The 26,843-nt window shown below is 39.5% G+C and overlaps 1 protein-coding gene across 6 annotated transcripts in view; it reads left to right on the forward strand.

Annotated features, from left to right (window-relative positions):
- Positions 1 to 2,722: 2,722 nt before the first annotated feature.
- Positions 2,723 to 26,843, forward strand: part of shisa6 (shisa family member 6) — a 44,430-nt gene continuing 20,309 nt past the window's right edge. For 2 of the 6 annotated variants that reach the window (XM_067369986.1, XM_067369987.1), the window contains exons 1-3: positions 2,723 to 3,264; positions 4,262 to 4,422; positions 11,453 to 11,551. In XM_067369986.1, the coding sequence (XP_067226087.1) occupies positions 2,723 to 3,264; positions 4,262 to 4,422; positions 11,453 to 11,551 (802 nt within the window). The remainder of the gene's footprint in view (positions 3,265 to 4,261; positions 4,423 to 11,452; positions 11,552 to 26,843) is intronic. The other 4 variants (XM_067369988.1, XM_067369989.1, XM_067369990.1 and 1 more) reach the window with 2 other exon arrangements.

Below are 26,843 nucleotides of genomic sequence, written 5' to 3' on the forward strand. Positions count from 1 at the left end.
TATCATGTGATATAGTTTAGCGAAATCACATGATCAAGATGGCTGTTTTTTCATGAATATATACTATATACTATATATTATATTATATATACTATATGTATTAATGTGCTTTATATGTATATAAAATGTAAATTTCTATTGATGCGGACATCTAAATGTCTTTGACCCATATATATATAAAATTTGCTATGAATGGCCATTAGTTGTTCACATGCAGCTGGAGCATAATGTACAATCCTTCAAGCATGAAGTTATTTGGCTGATTTCTACACTTTTCTACAAGATTTCTACACTTTTCTACAAGATTCCCATGCTGCTCAATTGAAATGTTTTCTCAATCCAATATAAGTAAGAGTCTAAAAATACATATTTCACACAGTCTACAGTGACTGTAATCAAAACTATTTTTCTGGCCAAGATTTATGTTCACAGTTGATTTGATATGAACAACATTCCAGTGCTATACTTTAATGCCTGATTTGAATATTTCCCTGTGGATATTTTCCAGTTATGATGCAATAGCATTTTCTACTCTTGCGTTTCATTTTTCCATTAATATGTTCACTTCCTTTTTTATATAGTTCACGTCCCAGAGCGTGCAGTGTATGTAATGTGAATGCAATCTTAAATCAAGTATGCATTCCTAAAGCACAACATGTCTTTTAAAGTCCAAGGGAGAATTTCACCAGAAGTGCTTGAATATTTCATTAGAGAAACTATGGATGGCATCGTAAAAAAAAGGAAAAGAAAAGAAAAAAAAAAAACTAAGAAGCTGTAACTTAGCAACTGCTTTCAGCCTCCATAATGAGAGGATTGTGTAGGATGAACTTAAAAATATTGTAAATAGTAAAAATAGTCCTAATGTTATCCCTGCTAATTAATGTATGACAACTGAATAACAATATGCTGATTTTGTTTGATCTTTTTTCATTTGCTCAGTCCATAACCACACAACAGAATAAATGTGCTGCAAAATTTAAAAAAACACTTTGAGCAAATTTGTAAGAGCTCTCTTCAAAACAGAGTTACATAATAGGTTTGAACAAACCCAACACAGGCACTTCACGAAAGCTGCTGAACCACGTGACTTATTCTGATGCCTACATAGCATCATGTTGGTTTATTGAACTATCTAGTGGTATAATTACCACACTGTACAAGACATGACAGTGCTTAAGTACAACGTATGTACAGATATTCATAGGAAAACGGTGTGTAACCTTTAAGGGAGAGATGGTGTCAGTCAAGTGCCTTTGTGAATCATTCATGTCTTCATCTCTCTCCAATCGAATCCAGCTGTTTCCGTGAGATTAAGAGTCATTACGGAGCAGATTCATGGCACAGAGAACATGAACAGGGTGTCCTGAACACTGCAGTTTAAAGCAGCTTCGAGAAGACAGTATAATCCAGGACAAGGCGCATGTATTCCTTCTGCACTTGCTGGAGAACAAGCAGACAATCTGTCACATAACAGCCTTTAATGCTTTAAATGACTTCCTATGACAGCTGTTTTACACTACTTGCAAAAAGTCTGCAGGAACTGGAATCAATGAAAGCATGCAGCAGTGAGAGATAGGGTTCAGACTGCTATAGGAAATCTATTCAGTGCTGTTTGCAGATTTAGTTCAGCACTTTCCGCACTCAGACCAAATAAATCCATGCAATGTTATATTCATATAAAAAGGCTATGCAACTATGTCAAAAGGCACGTAAATATAAAAGCTGATGAATAGGTGTGGTAATGTGTGTAGGGAGGAAATTGAGAGAGAGAGAGAGAGAGAGAGAGAGAGAGAGAGACGGACAGTGACGCCAGTGTTTGATGCGGGCGCGAGAGACTGTAGGCGGACCGTCAGAGGAGTGTGTTCGGGATAGGAGACCGACTAACACTTCACTTCACCTCGGCAAGAGCCACACACCGACCGGAGCATTAAAGTCACGGTAAGAGCTGATCAAGACTGACTGCACTGTTTATCTAACTACATAAAAGCGATGGAATGAGAAGTGAACGTGTTGATCAATTTGCATTATCGGTGCACGAATTTATTTTTTTTATTGTTATCAAGATTTTTAGCTTATGTAAGGGAATTATATATATATTTATATAGAAGCAAAATCATAGAAAAAAAAAAACTACAATCGAAGTCAACAAATAGCGTTTAATGCATTCAATTGTTTTACATGTAAAGGGATGTTTATTGTCCCTAGTTTGTCCATTAAAGCATCGAATGCAACTGCAACACATTTGCCATATGTGACCGATATATTGCCATATATGCAGTGATTGAACATGAGAAAACAGAATGAACCACAAGAAATGCGTTTATAGATAAAAAAAAAAATAATAATAATAATAATAAAAAAAAATGCATGGCTAATAGAAATAATTCTGGCACTGGTGATCGCTTTTTTCTGATGCATGTGTCAGAGTGTCTAATCATTTAATTAGCAAACAATTAAGTTTGTGTCTACTTCTTCCCTCAGCAAGATGAGACTCGACATGTAAAGGCTCGTTCGACAGGAGTTCATCGGGAATCGCCCAGCTGAGCCGAACACAAACCCACGATGAGGACAGAATATTTCAGTTAAATGCATGGCGCCTTTCATCAGAACCTCCACATCATCAGAGATGCAGGGCAGAGCCGCCGTGAGAACCGCAGAGGATCAGTGCGCCTGAAGCCCACACCATCGCGAGCTGTCCAGGGTCCTGAAGACGCGCCGCGCCATGGGGATACGACACTTTCTGCTGCTGCTCATTTATCTGGACCCTCTCAACGTGTTTTGCACACTGACTGCCAAACGACCCAAACCGGCGCCCAGAAAGACTCCGAAGTCGAAGGAACTGAACGGAACGACCGTCGCACCGTCCGCGTCCACGCAGCGCATCACGGAGGTCCGTCCGGTTCTCACGCACGAGACCTGCCTGGGCTACTACGACGTGAGCGGCCAGTTCGACAAGGAGTTCGAGTGCAATAACACCGACCACCGGTACTGCTGCGGCTCGTGCTACTTGCGCTTCTGTTGCCAGTTTAAAGGCAACCGGTTGGACCAGAGAACATGCAAGAATTACCACAAGCCCGACTGGGTGAAAACTGTGCCCCCATCACCTGTCCCGACAGGTGATACTTATGACCCGAGCATGGACCAAACGAACACCGCGGTCTACATCACCTGTGGTGTCATTGCTTTTATTATAGTCCTTGGGGTTTCGACTAAAGTCGCGTATGACAAAGCAACCCAACCACCTCAGGAAATGAACATTCACAGGTGAGCAGCACACCTTCATTCTCCTCTTTTAGTTTTCTGACATCAGATGGTCGTTTGCATATTCGAGCTCTGGAATGATTGATCACGTTGCAAGTGAACTGGATAGAAGTGGCCATCTGCAGGATCTGCTGCTGCTTATGGAAGATCTCACGTTCGAACAGGGCTGCATGTGATCACAGTTTTAACATGCATCTGTAGCACTGGTGCCAAGCAAACACCTTTCGTTCTGACGTTCGGGTGAGAAGGGTTAGGGTTCGTTACAGACGCTTCAGTTTTCTCCTTCATTTGGTGGAAGCACAGATTCACGACAGCATCAAGACGCTCAAGGGTTTGTTACGCTGGATTGGCAGCTCTGATGCGAGGCCTTCCGAATATTTTAACTGTGCTGTGAGAAAACTGTTCCCTCAATCTCCAGTTTGGGATTTGGATATATTAGATGTGAATGTAAAATTACTTTCCCTAACCTGTGGGTTCATAATATCACAGTTGTGTTGATGCTTCTGTTGCAAAAACCTTTAAGAGTGTAGAATAATGTGATAATATAATACATTCTGAGAGCTTTCAATTCACATTTCACAAACAGGTAAACGTATAAAACCTCATTTAGTCGGACGTCTTGTTCTTGTGGTGGAAATGATAAAAACTGGCCTGTGGACTGTATTACAGATTCAACACTGGAACAAACAAACAAACTGAAAATGTATGGAGTATGAAAGTGCGCTGTTGACTGCAGGCTAACCAATGCAAAAATAATTAAATTTCTCAGGTAAACATGAGTGAACAGTGACTTTCATAATGCAGCTGTGAGTTCAGATCCTCTGGGCTTCCTGCATTTACCAGGTGATTCGTGATGATTAAACACTTATTTATAGACGTTCTTCCTTTATTTCTGTACAAATCCAGTCGAATTAGAGTAGGGAGTAGCTGGAGGTAATCTTCCGCCCGAACGTCGTGAGCTGTTGTTGTTTTCTTCATATTTCTCCAATCTTCTCCACAGAGCCCTTGCAGACATACTTAGACAACAAGGACCAATTCCTATATCTCAATACGACTGTGAGAACTTTGCGGCGATGAACAGCTCATCCAAAGACGACACGCCACAGCGCACGGGCTCCAAAAACCACTACACCCCCGTTCACAGCTCCAAATCCAATCACGGTAAGCGGCCTGATGCTATTCAGACACCTCTTGCCAGTTTCTTCCCAGGTTTGTAGTGTTTGATCTTGATGGAAGCGGTCACTGTAATGAAACACATGACTGATTGACCTGAGCTCTGTTCCTGAAGCTAGCGATCCTAACCAACACGCAACCTCGTAAGAGGCCAGTTTGGAACAATCTACATAGGCAGCAGCTATAATAATCATAAAAACGCATAGTGTGAAAAAATATTGGGAAAAAACAAACAATCTAATCCTGTTTTTTATTGTTATTATTTATAAAGCATTTCTCGTCTCATCCGCCATCTTGGATTTTCTTTTGCTTGAATGCATGCTCTCTGGGATTGTGGCCTGAACATTTTGCCAAAGCGAGACATCAGAGTTGGCAGCTTAACTAAACAAGCTACCTTTGGAAGCGCAGCCCTCCTATGATGCCCTAAAATGCCGTCTCTGTAGGCAGCTGGCTTGGCTTTGGAACGAGCGCTGGACAAGCTTCAGTCACAGTTATGATATTGGCTAATATGAGCAGATATATCAGGGGCTCGTGTTGAATTGCGTTTGTTGTTCTGCAGACTGTGTGCCAGACGCCTGTCAGTCAGATGGTTGATATTTCATGCCGATCTCATTGCAGCATGTGATCCGCCAGGTTAACTCTCGGTCTGACTTCCGCATGCCATATTTACATGGGAGTCAATTATAGATGAGCCGTACGGATCCGCACCCTCTCTGTCGCGCTGGGATTGAAGGCTGCGCTGAATTTCATTATGTTCAAGGTCAGGAGAGACTTTGTTGGATGTTCTCATGAGTTATGATCACACAAACGGCAGTTTTGACTTAAGGGAGATAAATGTCACTCATATGGCAACAACACCAAACTGAAGGAGATTTATGTTGAACACCAATCCCTCTAGAAGATCTATAGCTCTTGAAACCCCTTATGATGCACTTTAAGGGAGATTTATACTGCCTAGTTTCCTTATCCTCATTACAGTGACCTTGTAGTGCAGGATGACGTAAATGAGAGTGCTTGACCCCTGACCTGGGATCAGGGTCGATAAGGCAGCGGAGGTCACGAATCAGCCGAGATCTTCTGGCTCTTTTCTCCGTTCATTAGCTGTTGCAGGTTCAGTACAGCAAGTTTGACAGCATTTGTGGTGTGATGATGATTTCCACAAAATAAAAGTGAATTTTGTTGCAAAAGTTTAGCTTTAGGTGAGGCCAATTTTGGAGGATTTCAACACAAAAATGTGATGCTTATCATTATAAAACAGCTCTTACAGCATTCTTCTGTTAAAGAGTGTGTTTCATTTGAGCTGTAAAGTTGTTCTCATACTTTTTATGGTCGTTTTGGGGTTTTAGTCGTTATGTTGTCATGGCAGCAAAGTTATAATTGGATTTTTCTGTGAATTTATCTGTTACACAAAGAAGGTTAGTATGCTTTTTTTCACCCAAATGTGTAAAACTATTGAAACAGTGTGCATATTTTTAAGTTTACAAATTGACCCATTCACTTCTCAGTGTAAGATAGATTTTTGCTTTTTCAGAATTATGTTTGGTTTTTACTCAGAATGATTTTTGTGGTAATCGACATGATTCCAGAAGTGCTGTGTGCAGCTGTGTTGTGTTGTATTCATGTGAGCCGCTGTGTTCAGCCATGACTGAGTCGAACAACATCTCATTCCCAGGCAGCGAGGCCAATATTTTCACCAGAGAGCCCCGGTCCTGTCCCGGGCCGACGTTGAGGGCCAGCGACAGCCTCTAGAGAAGCGTGTGTAATTGGAGTGCTGTGTACTGATAGCATCTACTGAATCAACTCAAAGAGAAAATGCATGTTCACACGCCCGGATGAACAAGAGCGTTTACTGCGGGGAAAGACTTTGGTCCAAAATGATGTTTATGACATGATCTCGGTTTTCACTGTCTGTGAATAATTAGGGTTTTTATACTATGAAACACAGCTGGACTCTCTTTATCCAATCATACAGAATGTTGTTATAAAACGGCAGCCGTGACGAAGTGTAAAAAATGCTTCGCTTATAGAGGGATGAACACCGAATGACTAAAGAATGATTTGACATTGAGAAACATGCATGCATAAAATATTTCATTAGAAATATCCCTGAACAAATAATAACAGAGCCTTTCTCCCAAAATAAAGAAAGAAAGAAAGAAGCGCAGTGAATGTGTTTCTGTAGGCGTTTGTGTGTATTTGCTCAAATATTGCTTTAAGAGATCAGCATTGCATGCATAAAATTTGTCTGGCTTATTAAACTATGTTGTAATTAGTTTAATTAAGATGTGGAGCGCCAATGGGCAATTTCATAATGATACAGCTCTACACATTTCTGAACTTATAGCTTCCTCATCGCTACACTTAGCAATTAAAATCAAAGTTGGACGGGCTATAAACTCTTGTTCGAGTAATGGCTGCGATTTCCCGCTGCGTCCTCACATGCAGACGGCGTGTTTCTCTCCAGCACACGTGTGTCAGAGCGCAGCGTCAAGGACTCTCACTAATGGTTTCCGGCTCTGAAGCCGTTTTCATTTAAACTGCATCTCAGATTCTCGCCCTTATGCCAAGGTTGAGCACTTTTTGGGATTTCCTTAGGGGGGCAATATAACAGCCTGTTAAATTCTGCTACATAGTCAGTAAAGGCACGACATAATGAATTCTCGGCAAGACGGCTCACCTGTGCGCGAGATGCTTTGGGCTTCTTGGGGTTTAGAGTGAAAGAAGTTTATTGTGGCTTTATTGCGTTCTGCACCCCCTGCCTCATGTTCATTTATTTGATTCAGAGGACTGTGTCAGATCTTACTCTTACCTCAGTGCCGAGTTGCTGTTGTTTTCTGTTTGTCCAACTGTTCCTAGTGATCCGAAGCAAAAGCGTCTTTGAGGCTGGAACAAGCAGGCTCTCAGTATGAGAATCTGACAGTCTCTGTAAACAACATTTTAACTCAACCTTTTGATTCTTCAGCCTTGTAATTCCTGTTGTGCTTCTCATTTAGCTGTGAAAAGCACACATTATTGATTTCAAATAGTGGTGGATTTATTGGATGGTTAGATTAATTAAACGGAAATCAAATTTTGCCTTGATCTTTTGACATACAAGAGCTCTCTGTACCATTAAAACAGCCTGCAAGTTTCATAGATTAAAACATCCTCCTCATTATAATCAAAGCATTTATTTAATCAAGCTCCAAAAATGGCTCGTTTTGATATTGTGGGATTTTTGACGCCATGCGGGCAAAAAACATTTGCATATGACTACCTCCAGAGCAAGACATCGACCAATAAGTATACGTCATCACGCCATAGACCACGCCCACTGCTGTTCAGTCTCTTAACGGCTGTCATTTGCCTTCACTGGGTGTGTGTCCCGTCAGGAGCAGATAGAAGCCATTGTAATGCCTGATGCTGTCTACACTGATGCAGTTTACAGATGTGTTCAGTTTCTGAGGCACAGTGTAACGGAGAGCTGCTCACAAACAGCCTTTAGTTGACAGATGAAGCAGCGACTGTACTGGATCTGACAGCAGCTGCATCACAAACCGTCAGTACATTTTTTCATAATGCTTTGTCAAATGATGGTTTTATATGGATAACGTTTTCAAAACACTCACTCACGTGCAATAGCGAGTGGCGTCGATACAGTTTTTCCTCTCTAGTGACGTCAGCCAAAGACAACAGCGGCTGTTTACTGACACGCAACTGAAAATAATTGTTTTTTCAGCATATGTATATTTTTGTGTGTGTGCATTAGCATTATGAATGAATATTCAGATATAAAAAACCCATGTCATGACCCCTATAACTATTAACCCTATAAAGCTGCTGTATCATGACTGATAGTCTCTAAATGATCAACATGATCTGATAAACACTATCTCCTGCAGTCCTTCTGTCTCTGATGGATAGTTTAGACTTTTTTTATCAAGTAAAAGGTTTTTTGATTGTAAAACCTTCATCTCATGCTTCACATATCTTTCTGCTGTGAAATCTGCACTGATTTTTATCAAGTAAACGTAAGAATAATTTCGATGTTTTTAGTAATATTTCAACTGGACTGAAGCAGCTTTAGTTTACTTGATTATCCCATTTTTTTTTTTTTAATATCACGAGTATCAAATATGATCATCATCTTTTGAGGAAGCTTTATTTGTTCATCTCTCGGTCATCATTGTATTGAATTGCATTATGTTTTAAAACTACAGAACTTCTGATCATAAAACTAAGCAGCATTTAAATATCATCTTACCAAGACATTATTGGCAGATATTGATATTTACTGTATATGCATTTAAAGGTGCTGTAGAATGTGTTTTCAAAAGATGTAATATAAGTCTAAGGTGTCCCCTGAATGTGTCTGTGAAGTTTCAGCTCAAAATACCCCATAGATTTTTTTCATTCATTTTTTTGGGGCATCATTAACTATGCGCTGATTCAGGCTGCGGCCCCTTTAAATTCTCGTGCTCCCCGCCCCCCGAGCTGTCGACTGCCTTAAAAAGCATAAACAAAGTTCACACAGCTAATATAACCCTCAAAATGGATCTTTACAAAGTATTCATCATGCAGCATGTCTAATCGCATAAGTACAGTATTTATTTGGATGTTTACATTTGATTAAACATTGTTATGTTGAGATTCGCCTGTTCCTCTGAGGCAGGCCTGGACTGGTAATCTGGCATACCGGGCAAATGCCCGGTGGGCCGACGCACTTGAGGGCGGGGCCGCTATATGATATGATTTTTTTTTAATAAACATAAAATTGGCCAACGACCGGCCCATAAAGCAGGGACAGCGGCCCATTGGTTCATTTTCCATACTGACACTGGGCTGGCCCAATCACATCTCTTAACAGACTCCAGCCCGTCCCCTCTGTTTCGCCAGAACATCTGTGGATTAGGAGGATGGAGAAACAAAAGTGTAAGTGCAAGGGGGGTGCGGAGAAGTTGCGGGCAAAAAAATAAAATAAAAAAAATGTAGAGGTTGATGCCTCAACGTGCAAAAATTACAGGCATGTTTAGTGCGGTTACTATAGCTTCAGTTTCCAAACTTACAGTACCTGACGTGCAAAAACAGGTGAACATAGAAGAACATGGAGGAGACCTGTAAGGCAGAAGAGCAGTGAAGCCAATGAGGGACAGAGTAAGCAGGAGAGTATAATAGAAGCGGTAAGCAGGGTAGTTACATGATTAACAGCGATGGACTCATGATGCGACGACGACGTGTGATGTCGTGGTTGTTATAAAATCAGACTGTCACCTATACTGCACTGGTCACTCAGTCAGCTAAAGTCAAATAGAGCAGCAAAAGTTGTTTTGCACTGTTTTTTGTAGTTAGCAGTGCCCTTGTAGCTATCAGAGTTCACTTATGCAGTAACGGCCCTTCTCATAGAAAAACCTGAAATGATGCAATCTGATTTTACAATCTGAAAAAAAAAATTCAGGTTATTATTATAATGTAATATTACTGATGATGTGTTTATTTCACAACGAGACTATAGGTGTCTATTTATAGCTGTTAGTCGTGATGATGGTCTACTAGATCTCACTTTTCGGCTATAAAAAGTTATGTTTTGTAGCTCTTGTACCCTATTACTCTGGTGTGAACACTTGGTTGTTTATGGCAAGTGAATAGCATTCTTATCATTTTATTAGGACGTTTTTTGTGAGTAATTTGGTAGTATAGTTTTCTTTTTCATTGTTTTTAATGGGGAGTATCTAAACAATGAGAGGTAAATGTTTGATTCTTAAACAGGGGTTTGTGCTCTTTAAAACAAAGTATATTTGTAATTGTAAATTATAGTTTTTCTGCTGTCTGTTTCATTGAAAAAAAAAATTTTTTTTTTAATTCTTTATAGAATTATCAGTATTCTACATCCACGTTCTAAGGGTTAGCTTTTATATCATGGAGCACATTGTCCATCTAGAAATCCTACTCTTACTAAGTGTACTTTTAATAACTCTACCAAATAATTGTAATACTCTGGTGGGTGGTGTCCGACCGATTGTGGTGGGCCGGTCTGAGCAAAAATGCCAGCGCCATTTTTTTGTCCCAGTCCAGCCCTGCTCTGAGGTCTTTTAAACAAATGAGATTTATATAAGAAGGAGGAAACAATGGAGTTTGAGACTCACTGTATGTCATTTCCATGTACTGAACTCTTGTTATTCAACTATGCTAAAATAAATTCAATTTTTAATTCTAGGGCACCTTTAATGTCAGTATCTGCTGTACTATTATAAAGATCTCACTGATTTGCATCGATATAAATATCAGCATCTGCAGCAATTTGCATATATTTGCTCAGTTTGAGTCTATGAATGAAACTGAGCTGTTTTATCCTCCATATTCTCATTATATCAGATTATATGAGCCATAAAAGCCTGATGTATCAAATATGATAAAACATAAAATACAAGTGCATTTTTTTTTTTTTTTTTTTTTTTTTTTAGATTTCTTAAAAATATTTTGTCTAAAGGGTTAATGAAACTGAATATTTTTTGGTCTTTTATTTCAGATGTCAGGCTTTACAGGGTTAAACTTGCATTTGCAACAGTGTACAATAGTATTGTAATGTCAATATCAAGAAGGAAAAGTGCCTACAGGTTTGAAACGAGATGATGGAGATGTCAGGATTTGGCTGGACAGTGTGAAGGAAGTTTTGGGAAGGAAACATTTGAATTCTGCTGTGATCTGTTGGCACAAAAAGACCAGAAACACGTAGATCTGATGCCTACTTGAGTGAACACTACTGCAGTAAACTCCCAGATGGTGCTCAAGGTTAGTGTTATGCTGCTATTTCACTGATAATTAGAACGTCAGGAATAAATATAAGACCTCAGACAGGGCCGGCGCCTAATATCCTCATGACAGAGAGCAGCGTGTGTTGTGTTGACAAGGTGACTTTACCTATGAATTATGGAAAGTCATACGTCTTGAAATGCACTGGGAATATGGCTTGTTGTGCTGCCGACGGCTGTTTACCTCGGATGGCGATCTTCTACATGTGATGCTCTGCTGTCGTTCACAGGAGCACATTACTCGAAGGAGAGCACTCGAGGAGGCGGCCATGACCTTCACAACTTCATCTCCTCTGGCTTTGTGACGCTGGGCCGAAGTCACGTCAAAGGTAACATGATTCTATATCGCTGTTTAATGACTGAAAACATTTGTTCGTAACAAACGAGGTGTGAAAAGCAAGCATAGATCTAACATTTTATTTTTGCTGTGCTGGCACAGTGAATCTGGCTTGATCTGAAACTCTTGTTTTTACTTGCTTTAAACTCTTTGAAGAGAGCTGCTGAACTAATTGGTGGATTCAATAGACAAGATTTTAAAAAGGGTCATGAACTATTTTTAAGAGGAACAATGTTCAGGCCTCGCTTTTCAAAACAATCACTGATCACAGATCAGGCATTAGAATGAAAATGTCGTGGCATTACTCTCAGGCCATGTCTATCTGTTTACCAAAGAATCCACAGAGAAACTAATAATGCTCTACACTTCCTTCAGAAGGTTGTTTTTAGTCCTGTGATCCTGTTGTTGTAGTTCTTCTGTCTGTCCAATCTTATGCTGATATATGCATCTCTGTGACATAATAAAAACCCAGAAGTAAAACACCTGAAGAGTCGCTTTGGCAGCATGGATTAAAAACAGCTGTTTTTGGACTAACAAAGAAGTTCTGATTCTTGGAGTATGTTTTATAGTACAGTGACCTCTTACATGTCGAAAGATCGGTTCATGACCCCTTTAACGCTGAGTAGTTTGTCAGTTTGTGACACTGAAGGTATTTCCAAAAGAAGCCAGAGATTTGAGCTTTACATGTTGCCAAGAAACAAGCTGACTGGAACGGAGTATGTGGGCGGAGCTACGGAGATCAAAGCTTTCAGTGGTCAGTCCGCTCCGCTGTTCCGTGTTTTCCGCTCCTCTCTCTACGGACACTGGTGAGAGAAACCCGCTCACGCGACACCGGGACTGAGTTCCCGATGAAGTTTTGCAACTCTGTTATCAAAATTTGGGATATGATTAAATGCACATTTAAACCTTAAGTGTTTATATTTTTCTAGCAAAATGAAATAAGACCTATTCTCTTAAAAGACTTTTTAACTTACACCATGTATCTTATTTCAAAGATTTCTACTAAAACCAGAACCAGATTTTGTGTGTGTGTGTTTTGAAGGGTGTGTATCGTCATCTCAACATCTGCAGTCCAACGTGAGTAATCTGAATGTGCTATAAGCAGAGTGTGGAAGGTTTGCACCAACTGCGTGATTTTTAACACGTACATAAAACATTAAGCTCCGTCTAATAGCCGGCGGTGAGTTGACTGACGTGGCAGCCTTTCTTCATCCCACACACAGGGTCGCTCATGTACAAACCTTCCACATGTGTCAGTTCTCACTTGTGATGCAGCAATTAATATTCATGCGCTCTCCGCTGACTCAGACGGGAACAATGAATCCACTCTCTGTGCAAAAGAATCGCTCATGAAAACCTGCCAGTATTAATGGCATTTCTGTAAGTGCTTTAACGGACAAGGAGAAGAGGTGACATGTGTTGGCATCTTTTTTTGGCCGTCAAAATGTTGCATGATAAGCGTGTCTTCAGTTAGCATCTGAGACGAGCACAGAACAGCTCTTAAACAGCGTATTCCCGGTTAACTCGCTGTGATCCACCAAAACAACTACGAGAGGACAAGACAATCTCCATTAGGACTGCGATTTCATTTCCTCCAGTACAATGCATTGACCTGAAATCCATTTATTTTTCCCCATCTGTCTGCCTCCAACCTGCTCGAGACGTTTGTTTTTTTGGGTTATGTGTCTTTAGTGCCCTTTTCACAATGCCCTATTCAGCCATCTCGTGGTGGTGGAAGGGCCGGCTATTTTTGTTAGTCATGAAATATGAGCAGAAAGGATATGGACGCTGCTGCAGGGCGAATGCTTTCCAGACTGCTGCGTTTGAACATGACAAAAACACCTTTCATTTCTTAGACGGCTGCTGCAATATGTACGGCCCTGATTGCAATGTTTTCTTATTGACATTTTGTTTTTACTCTGGACAAGTTTGTCTTGCTTTATCTCATTTGCAGGGACCTTATTCCTATTCTTGGGGATTTTTTTGAACAAATGTTTAATACATATATCTTCTAAAAGTTATTTTTTTAAAAGTGCACTTGCATACAGATGGCTTTAAAGATAATGAACTATGTAACACGTTCAAGCGATAAAGGTAAACGTGGGAGAAACTGTTTTGAAATGAGTTTCTGCAGTATTCGACTGTATGGACCAAGACAAACTTGAGATGGATTAAGAGAAGGCTGCACTGTCCTTTTGGAAAGGAATAGTTTCAGTGTTCATCCATTTAACAATCGATGTTCGTCTCACAGCCTCGTTTTATCCGTGTTGAATTCAACATGCCATACCGCCTGAAGTCCACTGACGATCACGTTTGACTCGTTCCAGCTAAAGCATCGTCTCGTCAGAGCGAGAGCGGCGAACACGTCTCTCCTCTTGATAATGATGCACTGAGATCAATGGCGCTTCTTTGATTCTCTCTCTGTCACGATCAGCGGTGTGAATCGGATGGGCCGGCGGTCCTCTCGATAACAATAGCAGACATGTTGAGGAATGCTTGATAAATTGCTCTATTTTGGCTCTTTCTCTCTCAGTCTTTTCTTCTGATTGTTGCCATGCTACCAGTTCTCATCATCCTCACCTCTTTTGCCTTGTGCTCCAGAATAGTCCAGGTTTTAAGATTCACCATGGTGATTAAAAGGTCGTTGAGGCAAACTCTCTAGCTGTGCTAAAACAGACGGTTGAGTAATCATAATCACAAAGAGGCTGTTTGAAGGGGTTGTTGTTCTCCGCAGGTCAAGGTGAACATGCTTCACATGCGGCTGATCGAGAAAACAACCTCCACGGTCAAAAGTTCAGTCATGCGTGTTTGTGTCGTCATACGTGAACCTTTTATAAAGAGTCAGTCGAGGAAGAGTTGAAACTGAGTGTGAACTTGAGTTCCCAATCAGAATATGATTTTCTTTTGCCACAATCATTATTTGCACATATTCATTTTCCAAACACAGTTGGAACACAAAATGATAAACTTCCTTTTTAACATCTGATATGAATCACCAAAAACACCAGAAAAGTATTATATTATAAGTATATATTATAAATCTTATGGAGCCATATGATGGTCATTATTCAGTGAGCCGCTGATGACTGTTACCAGATCAGTGAGTCAGTGAGTTGAACTAGGGAACCGAATCAGTGATTGAATCATTATTTCAATGAATCAGTTCATTCAAATTGGATTGAATGATTTGTTCACAAATCAGTGGCTCAGTGACTCAAAGATTCATTCCCAATGTTTCTGGAGTTCACTGTAGATGAAGATTTCCTGTGAACTATAACATATTAATACGGACCACATGCTTCTTTTTTTGGTTGTTTTTAACAGACGTGATCACTATAAACTGTATAACGATTCTGTCCTACAGTGAACAAATAAAGAAAATAGTAGAAAAGCTTCTATCCGCAATGCTACACAATCAGTGCAGCACTAATAATTATTCATGTCCGTATGTAAAGGACTCGTACTCGGAGTCACTGTTCATTCTCTGTTCACTCGGCTCGTTCCTGGAGAGGGACGGATATGATTGGTTTTCAAGGCTCTGACCTTTGCTTCTGCTCGGCTTGAATATAGAGCAGATCCCGAAGAGATGGAGACAGTCCTTTCACATGAACTTGTTAATATGCGAGTCCTCGTGTCATCTTTCAATAGCGCCTCCGTGAGTCTGGAAAAGAAGAAGAAGTTGCGTTCTGACCCAATAGCGCGGGGAATTCAGCTGTAGATCATCCCGTTGAGTTCTGCTTGCAGCACATTATAGACATGAAAGCCTGTTTCCACCTCAGAGTAAAACTTTTATTTCTCACAACTGCAACTTCATGTAAAGTAATTGCGACTTTGTTTCTCATAATTGCAATCCTGCAATATGACTTCAGATCATGCAATGCATCTTTATGTTCTGCAGTTGTGACTTTACTGTACATATCTCACAGTATATATACACTATATATACACCATATACGATATATACAATAAATTATTTCTTATTTTCAACTTTCACTCACAATAACCTTTTTCATATTTTACTCTGTGGTGGACATATGCTTCCATAGTCTGGTGACGCAAATAATAATAAAATAAATAAAAATCCCTGAAGTGCACTTAGTTGTTAATTAATAAATGTAGTTTTAGTTGATTTTTTATTAGACAGTAGACAGTTTGTTCACATACTTCACTGGAAAAAATGTAAATGAAATTAACATGAAAGTATTATGCACTCATTTAATACATTTCTTCTTATAGAGAACATTTTTCAGCATTTTTTGGTCAAGAATTAACCCCAGAGATCTTCATAGAAGCCCACTGAACGTTTATTTCTGAGAGTAATGTGGAGCATCACGTTTTGGCCATCCATAAATGTTTAAGTGATCGTCAATCTCAGTCCTTTTTCCCTCTTTTGAAAAACAATCTCTTGAAATATCCATTCCAACAATGAAAGTCAGTCTGACTGATATTAAAATGCTCAGAAATTCTCTTATTATTCTGGAGCTGAGAACTCATTGGCATTTCTCCCATGACATGTTAAATATTGTCGATTTGCATATCACTTCTGGAAAATCTTTCGGACTGTTCGCTTTGATTGACGGCATCAGAATCAGATGGAATTTTAAACAGGCCGTTTTAGCATCATCATGGTTTGAGTTCAGTACCAAATTTAAACCGACAATGACTGGTTTGGTCTCGTCTGACTCCACCAGTTCCTCGATCCCTGATTATTCTGATGCAGGGAATGATTATATCAGAATACATGCTTTGCTTTGATTGACATGACGGCATAACAACTGGTGGGTGGAAGGGTTGGATTTTAAGTGATTTATCCGTGGCTGAAAAGTTATTAACACACACCTCCTTCACTATAAGCAACATTAAATCAGCCTGACTGATGCCTGATTGCATTTATTATGTTATGGAAATACGGTGCCATTCGAGACCAGAGTTTGTGTGACTCAGAGCCACCGGAGGGTTTCACAGCCTCTGGACGTAAATGTTTGTCCTCAAGCGGAGTAGATTTGTTATGCACAATCGGCTGGCGTTTGGAAACGGAACACCAATGGCTTTTTAACCGCGTCGAGGAATTATGCAAAAACAGAAGTAAACACATTAACTGGGGGAAATAAAAATAAGAGAAACAAGATCCTATTGATCCTGCTTGCCGTCTATTTCTGCAGCTGCATGCTGGATAGAAATCTGATTGGCCCGCTTCACATGGTCCTCTGATTGGCTGTGATTGAGTCAGTTTCGCCTTCAGTGTGGACAGAAAAGTGATTTCTTCAGCCCTGATCCTGCAGAGTTCAGATCCAGCCGTAATCAAACACTGGAACAGGCTGGAAATAAACTCTGCAGGACAGGGAGTCTCTGGAGCAGGACTGAAGACTTCTGCTCTAGTGTTTGCTAGATAGAGGTGAGTCTGCAAGTCAGTGGCAGGTGACCCGTCTGAACTGTCAGAATCCTTACCGGCAAATTCATTAGTGTGACAACGGACAGGAAAAGCCTCCCACTGTGTCCATAAACAGCAAAGTCTGTAAATGTCAGCGCAGTCGTCCTCCTGCTCCTCCGGTCTCGCTCCATATTCCCTGAGCTCCAGGAACACAACAGGAAGAGGAAGTCATTTCTGATAGCCTTCCAGCTCTGTTTTGTGTCCATTCACAGAGAAAAGATGGCACAAACTGACGGCTAATAAAATCATGGCTAGTATTAATGAAGCACAAGAAACTGAAACTGAAGGGCAAAATATTGTACCTGACGGCAAAGATGATTAGCGTTTTTTATCCTTTATTATCCCATATTTGAAACTTTTATCCTTTATATTTAGATTTTTATGTTTATAGAGCTTTTATCCTGATTTTGTATTGTTCTGCTGTGCTGAAAGCCGAGCTGGTGCGTCTCACAGGGGGGAAAGATAAAAGTCCCCATTAAAAATCAAGTTTTCTTCATGAAGTGTCATGAGACGATGAGAGGAGAACTAATATGGCTAAACTTTATTTGAGGGAAAAAAAAAAAATAAAAACAGAAGTAGGAGAATGGGGACATTCATGCAAATCCTTTTTCTTTTATATGCTAAAGGACTTTTATGCTGATTGACAGGTCTTTGGAGGGAGGTGAAGCCAGATCATATACCTTCACATGTAGTCAGACATAGAAACACTATCTGAGGGTGATTAAGATGTTGCCTTAAATATTTCTGTGTGGTTATAGTTTTGATCTTCTTCATCTTCTCCTGTGACACGAATCCTTTATTTCGTTCTGATGTGAAATACTCAAACCCAGAAATGTAAGAGAAACCAGAAAAAAATCCAGGAAATTTCATGCAACTGCGAAAAAGAACAAAAACTCTTGCCTTTTGAAATAATTTAAGTTTTTTCAGCACTTTGTGTTCTTCAGGGGTTGATGAGCTGAAAGTGAAGGAAGAGAAATGGACTGAGATGTTCATGTTGGTTCGGCTGGACTAATACAGCATCAGTCAGGACACTGTCGGCTTTTTAAGAGAGCTCGCTACAGTAAGTGCTGATATTTTATTCATTGCTTGGATGTAAATGGTGGTGTTTGAGGAATCCGTACGTCACGTGGGGGAAAGAGACGGATTTCGAGGAGCTGGTGTTGAGACGAATCCACTCGGCATGTCATTGAACTCCAGCCAGATGCTTCATACCAGCAGATTATTCACACGTAATGGAAATGAATATGTCACACTGTGCCATACTGATTAATTTCTCCATTTGATAAGATGCTTCCTTGTACTCAGTAAATGGCACATAATGATGCGGCTTGATTGTGTAGCTAAATCGGTGACATATGGTTTATTCATAGCAGGACACACAAGCCATTTATCAACTGGTGTTTCTTCTTCTTCTCTTATATTGTTCATCGAGCGACGACCTCATGGAGTAGCGCACACAAACCATCATCAGCCTGAAACCGTCATGGGACATTGAGTGGGTAAATATTGTGTTAGTATTAGCTGTAAGAGCAGGTGAATCTGAGCCAAAATCCTGCAGTTAGCTGCAGTCGAGGGGTTGCAGGGCTGCGCTGCGTGTCGAGCCTATCAACGCTCTTTATCCGTGACTGTATTCACAATATCACACAGCCCCGAGAGCCTTTCTACATGATATTCAGATGATCAATGCACTGTATCTGTAGGGCTGTCGCTGGCAGGCTATAAAGCGACATACAGTACTTGAAAAAGCAGTGTATTCAATATGACAGACAATAAATTGTCTCTTTTATTTTATTATGGTAATGCGGTAACACTGCCCTCACTTCCCCATGCCGTAAATTGAATTATAAATTGTGTCAGTTCATATTGAAAGAAGACTTTCTCTCTCTCGCTCCGTCGGACGGACACAGAATGGACAGTAATCTCACGGTGTGTGTAGGATCAGACGAGTGTATATGGATACTCCTCAGAGCATTAATCGCAGCACGAAACATCTGAGATTAGCGGCACGTCTGAGCAGGAAAATAATTTACAAACCCCCCGCCAACAATGCTTTCATGAATACATTAGGAGATGAAAGGCAAAGCGCAGGAGGAGACATGCATTACAACACTGTTTGCAAAGGCCGTGTTTTGAGTGTGTGAATCTTTGTGTTTGTGTTCTCGTTTGAACCGCTTCTGAACGGATGACTTTTATATGAAACGCTGGCACGAACGAGCTCCTACAGATGGATTTATGTGGATTACACACCATCAAGATTTAACGAGCTCATTCCAGATTGAATAAGTCGCAGCCACACAAGGTGACCTCTTTATTGCAGGAGACGTTCACCTCTTCATGCCTAATGGATCCGTGAAGTGAGTACATCATTTTTCAGGAAGAAAAATATAGATCTAAATCTTGACCTCACGTGCGCAGAGCTCGACACCTGCCAGAAAAACGCTGCTTCAGGTTTGTGATCTATTATTCATATGAAGCTGAAGACAGTGGAAGGCAGAGCCGACACGTTCCTCTCTCGGGATTGTTACAGCTCATATCCAGAACATGGCTTTAGTTCTGTATGTTTTGGGTGTCACGTGTGGAAGAACACGCATGACTCAAACGAATGCAGGAGGTCTTTTTTAATAATCCAGGAGAAAAAATAAACACTTTAACATGAACGACACCAGACAAGGAACAGAGTGAAACAAACAAACAGAACTAATCAAGACCAGCTGAACACAATGATTAATTAATGGGTAACCTTGGTGACAAACTATGACATCGGATCAAATAATGACAGCAAACGTAAACTTCTAGAACCTTTTTACGTTTTCATGTTCTGCAGTAATTAATCACCAGCATTAGGTCTGTATCCCAAAACATTCATGAACTAAAACCATCTGAGATCAGAAAGAGGGGAACACTGAACAGGTTAATAGTTTGCCTTTTTTTTATTTATTTATTTATTTATTTATTTATTTATTTATTTATTTTTTAAACATTATATTAACAGTATTTTAATAATATTTTAACAAGACATCGTCACTTATTATTAAAGGGTTAGTTCACCCAAAAAGGAAAATAATGTCAAAATAATCAAATAATCAACAAAAATTAAGATATTTTTGATGAAGTCTGAGAGCTTTCTGTTCCTCCATAGAGATCCAGCACATCCATCACTCCAAGGAGGAGGTAGGAATGACATCATTAAAGTACTCCATGTGACTCCAGTGGCTTAAACTCAGTTTTATGAAGCGACACGAGTGCTTTGTTTGTGCAAAAAACATAGTTTACCACTTTATTTACTAAATAATATTATCCAATGCATGTTGACGCAACAATGTCAGCTCTCGCGTGAACACAACACGCATGTGCCGCGAAGCTCTCGTGAACATGCATTACAGATCAGTGTTTTTGTAAGTAAAGTGATGTGTTGGATCTCTATGTAGGAACAGAAACCTCTCAGACTTCATCAAAAATATCTTAATTTGTGTTCTGAAGATGAACGAAGGTCTTACGGTGTGGAACGACATGAGGGTGAGGAATTAATGACAGAATTTTCATTTTTGTGTGAACTAACCCTTTAATATTTAAAAAACATCTGCCAAGTCATATGGTGTGACCAACATGCAGAAAAACAACATGAAACAGGAAATGACATCATAGTCAGGAGCCCTGCAGACCCTCGTGACTGTGTGTCAATGTCAGTTCAGTCCGTCTCGTAAAATTAGACTGATATAAGACTGATGTATTCAATGGGTTAGGAAAATATTTGAAAACCACATGAAACCAACATGAATTCATATATGCAATCCTAAAATATGCAGTAATGCAGTACTGGACAGATATAAACTCAGCAAAACAGAAACCATGAACTGCGTTTTCTAAGGATGCACGATTTATAAAAACTATTTAAAAATCATAATACAGCATTACATAATGCTATTCTTAAATCTATGCTTAACACATCAATACAAGTTTAAACCCTCGCTCTGTCTTTGCATGTTTGATGTCCACATATTCTTGTTGAAGAAATTACTGTAGCATTTCTATCAACAAAACAAAAAAGTGTCTGAATATTATTATTTAACTAATATATTTTTAATTATAGTGGTTGGCTTTGATCATGCTGTGCTGTGTAACAACAAAAATCAGCAGGATTTTGGTGCCCTCTGCAGGCATTTGTTATAATATATAATGTATTTATAACATTTCAGGAGAAAAATCTCTTGATGTGTTTAAATATGCAGATTAGCTTGTTTTGGTTAATTTAGAAGAAATCTACAGATGCAGACAGACGGATGGTAGTAGGCTTCAAAGAAACACCATCTAAATGTGTATATGGAAGTTTTCTTTCCATTTAGAGTAAAAGACATGGAAGCAAAAATGGACCACAATCTTAAAATTGTCCACTACATGAAAGAAGTAACACCAAAAGAATTAAAACGATTTATTGATTTGTGCAAAATAAACAAATTATTAGTGAAACCGTGTCCCTCATTTATTCTAAATATATAGAGCTACTTGAATAGTAGTGTAGAAAACACACAGTGTGGCATAGTTTCCTTCACTGATGCCTGCTCTTGTGATAAACATATAGTGAACACTAAAGAAGAACATGGTCTCTCTGTGAACTGATTATTTTGTAGAAATCTGTGGAGTATAAAATAATTAGTGAGTGTGAGGGAATTAAAATAAATTGGTAAGGAAGTCAGAGTTGTCTTAATATATTTAAGGGTTTACTTTTTTTTTTTTTTTTTTAAATAAATAATTATGAGAAGTGCCCTTTTTTCCACTTGAGTCCCCCCCCCCCCACAATGTCTGTGCACGTCCCTGACTGTATTTTAAAGATAATATTATAAAATCAAAATAAGCTTTACAGAGCGTTATTGGAAAGTGCTTAAAGAATATTTTTCATTCTCATTCAATGAACCATAAACAATTTTCTCAACACATTCTGCTCAGTCCATGAAGATGAGCTGAACCGAGGCCTTAAACACACTGACCCGCTCTATTCTCTCCTTACTCCATTTCTGCTCAAACGTCTGTGAGATTTGTTCCGTTTATGTCTCAGTTGTTGATTCTTTTTATGTTCATACAAATATTTACACATAATAAGAAATTTGCTGGAGAAAAAGCAGTTGAAAGTGGGAGGTTGTTTCTTTTTTTGCTGAGTTTATATCTGTGTTTGTGTGCGTGCACAAAGTGTGTCCGTGAGGCTTTTCCGTGGCAGCTGTGTGCGGATAATTGCCTCATTACGGTTTTCATCGGTCCCCATTTTGAAATTGCACAAAATGTGTGAAAGACCCGGGAAGGACACTGTGCTCCCTCTGAAAACCACTTCTACGTCATCTCTTACCTAAATACGGCAGTGAGTGTTCAGATGTACTGGTTCAGGTGTTTCTTTTGGTAATGGGTTAATATAGGAGTCGCAGCAGGTCGTCATGCGCTCTGTAAGTGTGTTCTGTGAAATGGGCCGGTTCTGAAGTGCTCGTTGCGTAACTTGAGTTCAGACTCCCACTGAGGGCTAATGGATGGAGGGTCCTTTATGTCATTCTCCAGCAGAATGAATGCTTCAGATGGGACACTCACAATAGCCCAGATCTGGAGTGCAATTAGACGGATCAGCACAATCACTCCTGAGGGAAACCATCGGAAAAATCTGTTTTAATGGTTTTCAATTTTGACAATCTTTTATGAGCAAACAATTCTAAGCATGTAGGATGATTGTAAGAATGATTTCATATGCTTTATATTACAAAGGTCTGTTTGAGTAACTTATTTCAAGTGATCGGTCCGCTCCAGATCCGGGTTTTCATTCTCACATAATACACAGATAAGCAAAGTGATATAAAGAGTGAAGTTTGAATGTGAATATCAGCAGAACTAACTGTTGTACAAGACGAGAGTGAACCATGAAGCTCTCAGTCTAATCTGAATCCTCTTCACACAGCCGTGCAATATTCATAGAAAAAATGGAGATTTGCAATATTAACACTGATGTGATGGCACAGGATAAAAAGACTTAGAGAGCAGATCTGAGGTGATGTGGTAAACCCTGACGGAGTTCACCGGATGACTGGGAAAGCTGGATGTATGTCAGGATCGCTGCGTCTCGTCCACTGGGAATGATGCTGCGTTCAGTTTAACTCTTCTGTAAAAAATGGCTGTATATTTTCACGGTCATGCACTGTTGATCTGTAGTTTTATCAGGATTTTAATCTGAAATATTGGACTGAGAACTGTGTGGTTTATAATAAGGCATTTAAAAGAGTTTTGTAGGCACAGTTCACTTAGAAATCATTAACTCTCCCAAACCTGACTTTCTTTCTTTCTTTCTTTCTTTCTTTCTTTCTTTCTTTCTTTCTTTCTTTCTTTCTTTCTTTCTTTCTTTCTTTCTTTCTTTCTTTCTTTCTTTCTTTCTTTCTTTCTTTCTTTCTTTCTTTCTTTCTTTCTTTCTTCTCCGTGACACAAATGAAGATGTTCTGAAGAATGTTGGGTTTTGGTGACCATTAATTTGGTTGCGTGTGTGTTAGACGGAAGAAAGAAAGTCATGACAGCGAGTGGATAAAGACAGAGCGGAAATCGGAATTGATCCTAATCTTTTAAGCACATTGATGCTTCCTGATCCTTGATGGATCACTTTTACAAGCTTAAATATCACCTTGATTCTGAGTTATTATTCCAGCACACATTTTAAAGCTAAACTTGTGCAGTAATCTTCTGAACAAAATGGAGAAGAATGCAGACATCTGAGAGCGTCTGTGGGTGGATGTGTAGATGTCGGACCGCATCCCTCGAGTGCTTTCCTCGCCTCCCAAACACCATGACCGAGAGAGAATCTGAATTTCAACATCTTTATTACAGTTTTCAACAACATAAAACAATCAAGTCCTACTTTACACACACAAAAATCATTTTAAAAACAAAACAAAATAAACGCACATTAATTAAAAAAAATTATAAACTCTAAATTCGCATCAGTAATTTCACACAGAGACCCTCTGTATCTCCAAATCATTTCCAAACGCATAAGATCTCCCATAGCGTTATAATACCGAAAGTCAACCAGAATCCAGTTCAATCTTAATTTTCATAGTATAATAAATTGCCATTTTCGCTTGGCCTAAAAGGAAATTTAACAATTGGCAACCGAATGGATGTTTCCGAGTGTGTGAGAGAGAGAGAGAGACACATGAATGTCAGTATGAGCATGTAATGTGGATTGTATATGAATGGGTAATTTAAACAAAACAAGTGCCATTTGTGTCTATAGCATTTTATATTGTTTTTTCTCTTTCTTTCATCATGAACATGTCTATTTTTAGGCCTGTGTTTCCAGATTGTCCTTGTATTAGCAGATAAGCACATTTTGATGAAAGCTAAATGTATGGTAATGAAAACTAGTGTTTTGTCTTTATTCTTTACTCTTTATTTTTAGATTTTAATTTACATAATGGATTATTAATAAGTATTGAAATGCTCTTTTGGACAGTGCTGTTAATTTAAAGTGGATTTTTTTTTTTTTTTAATTATCCACCAAAAACTAGAAATGCTGAATTAAACTTTATATTTTCATTTATATATTAATTTTCATTTATATAACTTCAGATGGCACAATGCATTTATTAGCACCTTAACACTATTTGCATTATTAAAAAGTGCACATTTGTAAATTATCAGTTTGGAAGTGTTGGTCTTTTCTTCTCTATTGTGCCGTATATCCGAGTGAAACGCTTCAGGAACAAGAACAAATGTAGGGCGGGGCTTGATTTTGTCTGTGGGGAATGGTTGTGGTTTGTTATTGGTGGATCTCATGTGAGTGACAGGTTGCCCCGCCCTCATCATCAGAGAAGAGGAGAGATGCTGCAAGAGGAAGATATTCTGATTCAAGGTTACCAGGAACATGAATTTAAAACAATAATGATGTGCACCGATAAATTATTTATAATAAACACTGAAATATTCCATAAAAAATTCCTGATTTCATGGTGGCTTTCAGAGATTGACACATCCACAACAGTTTTGCATTCTCAGAGAGTTGAACAGAGTTGGCGGCACTTTTCTCTCTCTCATACCGGTGCAGTCGAACACGTGTTTGATGCTTCACGTCTCATTCGACGCTGAACTGATGAGCTTCCTGTGAGTGCCGTGCCGCTGCGCTATTAATATTGTGTCTGGCTCCTTTAAAATCCTCTGGAACGGATCCTGCCTCCCTCTGAGAGCGGCAACAGCACACCGAATGTGTGTAATCACAGGTACAGACATCAAAATGTTGCGAAACCTCTTTTTTTTCTGTTTTTCACACTGCTTTGAAGCTCTGAGCTAGAGTTATTGTGAATAATGACAAGACAAGAAATAATAAGGAGAGAAATCAGCAAAGCACAATTAAGGAATACAAGATTAATTTCCAAGTATATTAACCCATGCGATGTAAATTTTATCACTCGCACATTAAGCGTAATGTATGATCTGGTTTCAGGTCCGAACAGCTTGCGCTAACTAAGTGTGAATGCCGAACACGTATCTGGAACTCATCTCCTGGAGACGGAACGGTACAAGTGTAATTATCATTTAATATAATTACATTAACCTTCTGATGAACGGCTCAAAGCGCGAGATCCTGCCGTCTCACGGCGCGGCGCGACGGCTTTGTCAGGATCCTATCTGCAGCCCTCGAGTTTCACCAAGCCAGATTTCTGTTAGAGATACAGCAGTGGAGGCAAGCATGAAAACGTTTAATTAAAGCCGGCGAAGTCAGTCACGCTTGGGTTATCAGGAGCCCGAGGGAGAGGTGAGCGCTGGATGATGCTGCGGATCCGGAAAGTTCTGAGAGAAGTTTCTTGCAAGAACTCTGGACCGTTTACGGTGAATAAAACATACATCTGGGGTTTCAACGATCAGTTCCTTGTTTAGCATGAAGAATCCTCACACAGCAAGACTTTTTAATGTGGTCTAATTTATTCTAATAAAGATTCACCATGAAGTTTGTATGAAGCTATCACAATCGATTTTTAAAGGACGATGTTTAATTGGGATCTTTTACTCTACCTTCCTAAATGTCAAGCTTTATTTCTCTAGCCCTTTATACATTAGAGATGGTTTCAAAGCAGCTTCACAGTGAAAAACAGGAAAATAATGAGACTTCGGAAGTGTCAGTGTTGATTCAGATCTGTTCAATAACTCGATTCATTATCGAATGAGTTCAGTTCAGCTGAAAACAGTGATGCCATCAGTTCAGATCTCGTCCGATAGTGTGCAAAAGTGTCTCGACCGCCTAGACAAGTCATGAGTTTAGCGACAATTTTAATGGAAATCCCGCCGTCGACAGCTGAATGTTTGTATTAATAATATCATGCCTATTTAGCCAACATGTCAGGCTGGACAACTTGATGAATCATTTTTGGGAATCAAATAAATGATTTAATCCTCTTTCTAAGCTGATGTGAGCGCTGAAGTGCTTCTCTCTGTATGAATGCGTGAGGATTGTGATGTTTCTGAAGCAGCAGGTGTTTCTCCGTCCTTCAGCTGCAGACAAAAGAGCTTTTCAGCATCTCTCCTCTCATCTTTCAGCTTGCCCTTTTCCACATTCGTGTGCTCGTCCAGATGCATTTATTTACAGCGCGCGCCATCACAATCTTATTATCTAATATGCTCCGCTCTCTGACTGAGACTGTGCACCTTTCAAAACAAATTACCTGCAGTGTCTTGAAGATTAATTTCATAGATTTTCTCTGTTGCTCTTGGCCTTTGAGCTCATTATGATTTATTTGAAGATTTAGCTTTTCTCTCTCCCTCATCTCAGCGTGTGAAGGTAATGATATTGTTCAAGTGTCCTGCCGTTCATTATGACGACGCTCGTCCAGAAGCAGTG

The sequence above is a fragment of the Chanodichthys erythropterus genome, chromosome 19, assembly GCF_024489055.1.
Source record: "Chanodichthys erythropterus isolate Z2021 chromosome 19, ASM2448905v1, whole genome shotgun sequence".
Taxonomy (NCBI): domain Eukaryota; kingdom Metazoa; phylum Chordata; class Actinopteri; order Cypriniformes; family Xenocyprididae; genus Chanodichthys; species Chanodichthys erythropterus.